Source organism: Austrofundulus limnaeus, unplaced genomic scaffold (assembly GCF_001266775.1).
Source record: "Austrofundulus limnaeus strain Quisiro unplaced genomic scaffold, Austrofundulus_limnaeus-1.0 Scaffold3301, whole genome shotgun sequence".
In the NCBI taxonomy this organism is placed as follows: Eukaryota; Metazoa; Chordata; class Actinopteri; order Cyprinodontiformes; family Rivulidae; genus Austrofundulus; species Austrofundulus limnaeus.
This window is the reverse complement of record NW_013955703.1, coordinates 1-1,538: the sequence shown is the minus strand read 5'-3', so window position 1 is coordinate 1,538 and position 1,538 is coordinate 1. Positions and strand designations below refer to the sequence as shown.

The following is a 1,538-nucleotide window of genomic DNA, read 5'->3' as shown; positions in this document are numbered from 1 at the left end:
CCCTAAAACTAACCTAAACTCAGTTCACTCCTTGGTCCTAAACCCAACCTCCAACCCACCAATGGCATTTAAAATAAATGGAGACTCCACTTTTGTCCCCACGTCACCAGTTGTGACCAAAAAAATTGTTTTAAAGCAGCTGCAGTCAGCACACTGTAAGAGAGAGTAGTGTTATTAACTGCTCTATGTGGCCTCCTGTTAGTTCAACAACAGTCTTACTGAGACCCCTCTCTTCCTATACAGCTTATGAGTTTATTTATCAGCTCCAAACAAGAACATTTGTGGTAAATGTGCACAAATAAGAACATGTGTGGTAAATGTACACAGCCAAGAACATGTGTGGTAAATGTACACAAACAAGAACATGTGTGGTAAATGTACACAAACAAGAACATGTGTGGTAAATGTACACAAACAAGAACATGTGTGGTAAATGTACACAAACAAAAACATGTGAGGTAAATGTACACAAACAAGAACATGTGTGGTAAATGTACACAACAGTATATGTAAAGCAGTCTGCAGGGAACAAATGACTGTGCTGCACACCGTCCTGCTGTGTGCACCACTTCCTGTAAGACAAGATGCTCTCACACGTTCTGCTCACATGATGCCCACATGACTAACATGACAACAGATGTGTTCTGATGGCAGCCAGCAGAACAAAACCCACATCTGCTCAGTTCTTGCCTCATTTGTGACGGCTGTGAAACCTGCTGCCTGTGTAAGCCAGCGCCTTGTTTTTGTGTTTCCACAACAGATGATACTCACTTTAGGAGGAGTCTCAGCTGAGTCCCAGAACACATCATCAGCTGGAGACTGAGGGGGGAACGGGGACAAGGGGGAGAGGGCCATATCTGACAGAGAGCTGCTGTGGGGGGCGTCTCGGCTGGACAGAAGACTGGTGTTCTGTGGGAACACAACCATCAGGATGACACATCACCTACAACACAACCTGCCGACAGTGTGTGTTGTGGTTGAGCTGCTTTACCTGGCTGAACTGAGCTCTCTGCAGGGCTGGAGTACAAGGACTGGAGCTGCTGCCTGAGCCCAGCCTGGACTGCATCTGTGTGGGCACAGAGCAGCCACAAACACACACACTCATTACAACTAGACATTGTAACACAATGCTCACATGATGGACCACTGTGTCAGTTAAACACTACATACAACAAACAAAGCTTTCTCACTAAAAACACAACAGAGACGATCTGTTTTTAAGATGACCCAGTAAGGGTGTAACTTTGTGCTGAAGGTTGGTGGGGACACACCGTGGGGGGCGGGGGCGGACACACACACATAGTTGTGTGACAAGGTTTTTCTGTTGTTCATGTCTTCAGTGTGTGCTCATTTTAACTGTCTGCACCCATCAACAACTGAACACCAAATGTTTGTGTTGTGATGCAGTAATAAACTATATTAAAAGAGATTAAGTTCACCTTCATTAAACCATGTAGTGTACCAGTCCTTTAAACTCACTGAGAATACAGGTTGATAATCAGCCATAGTTTCATACAGACACACAGGTGGAGCACAGG

The 1,538-nt window shown here is 45.0% G+C and overlaps 1 protein-coding gene across 1 annotated transcript in view; it reads right to left on the bottom strand.

Annotated features, from left to right (window-relative positions):
* Positions 1–1,523, bottom strand: part of LOC106511831 (mitogen-activated protein kinase kinase kinase kinase 4) — a gene marked incomplete at its 3' end in the record, with an annotated part of 4,632 nt that extends 3,109 nt beyond the window's left edge. The window contains 2 exon segments of the mRNA XM_014000563.1: positions 772–909; positions 992–1,523. Coding sequence (XP_013856017.1) covers positions 772–909; positions 992–1,105 — 252 coding nt within the window.
* Positions 1,524–1,538: the final 15 nt, after the last annotated feature.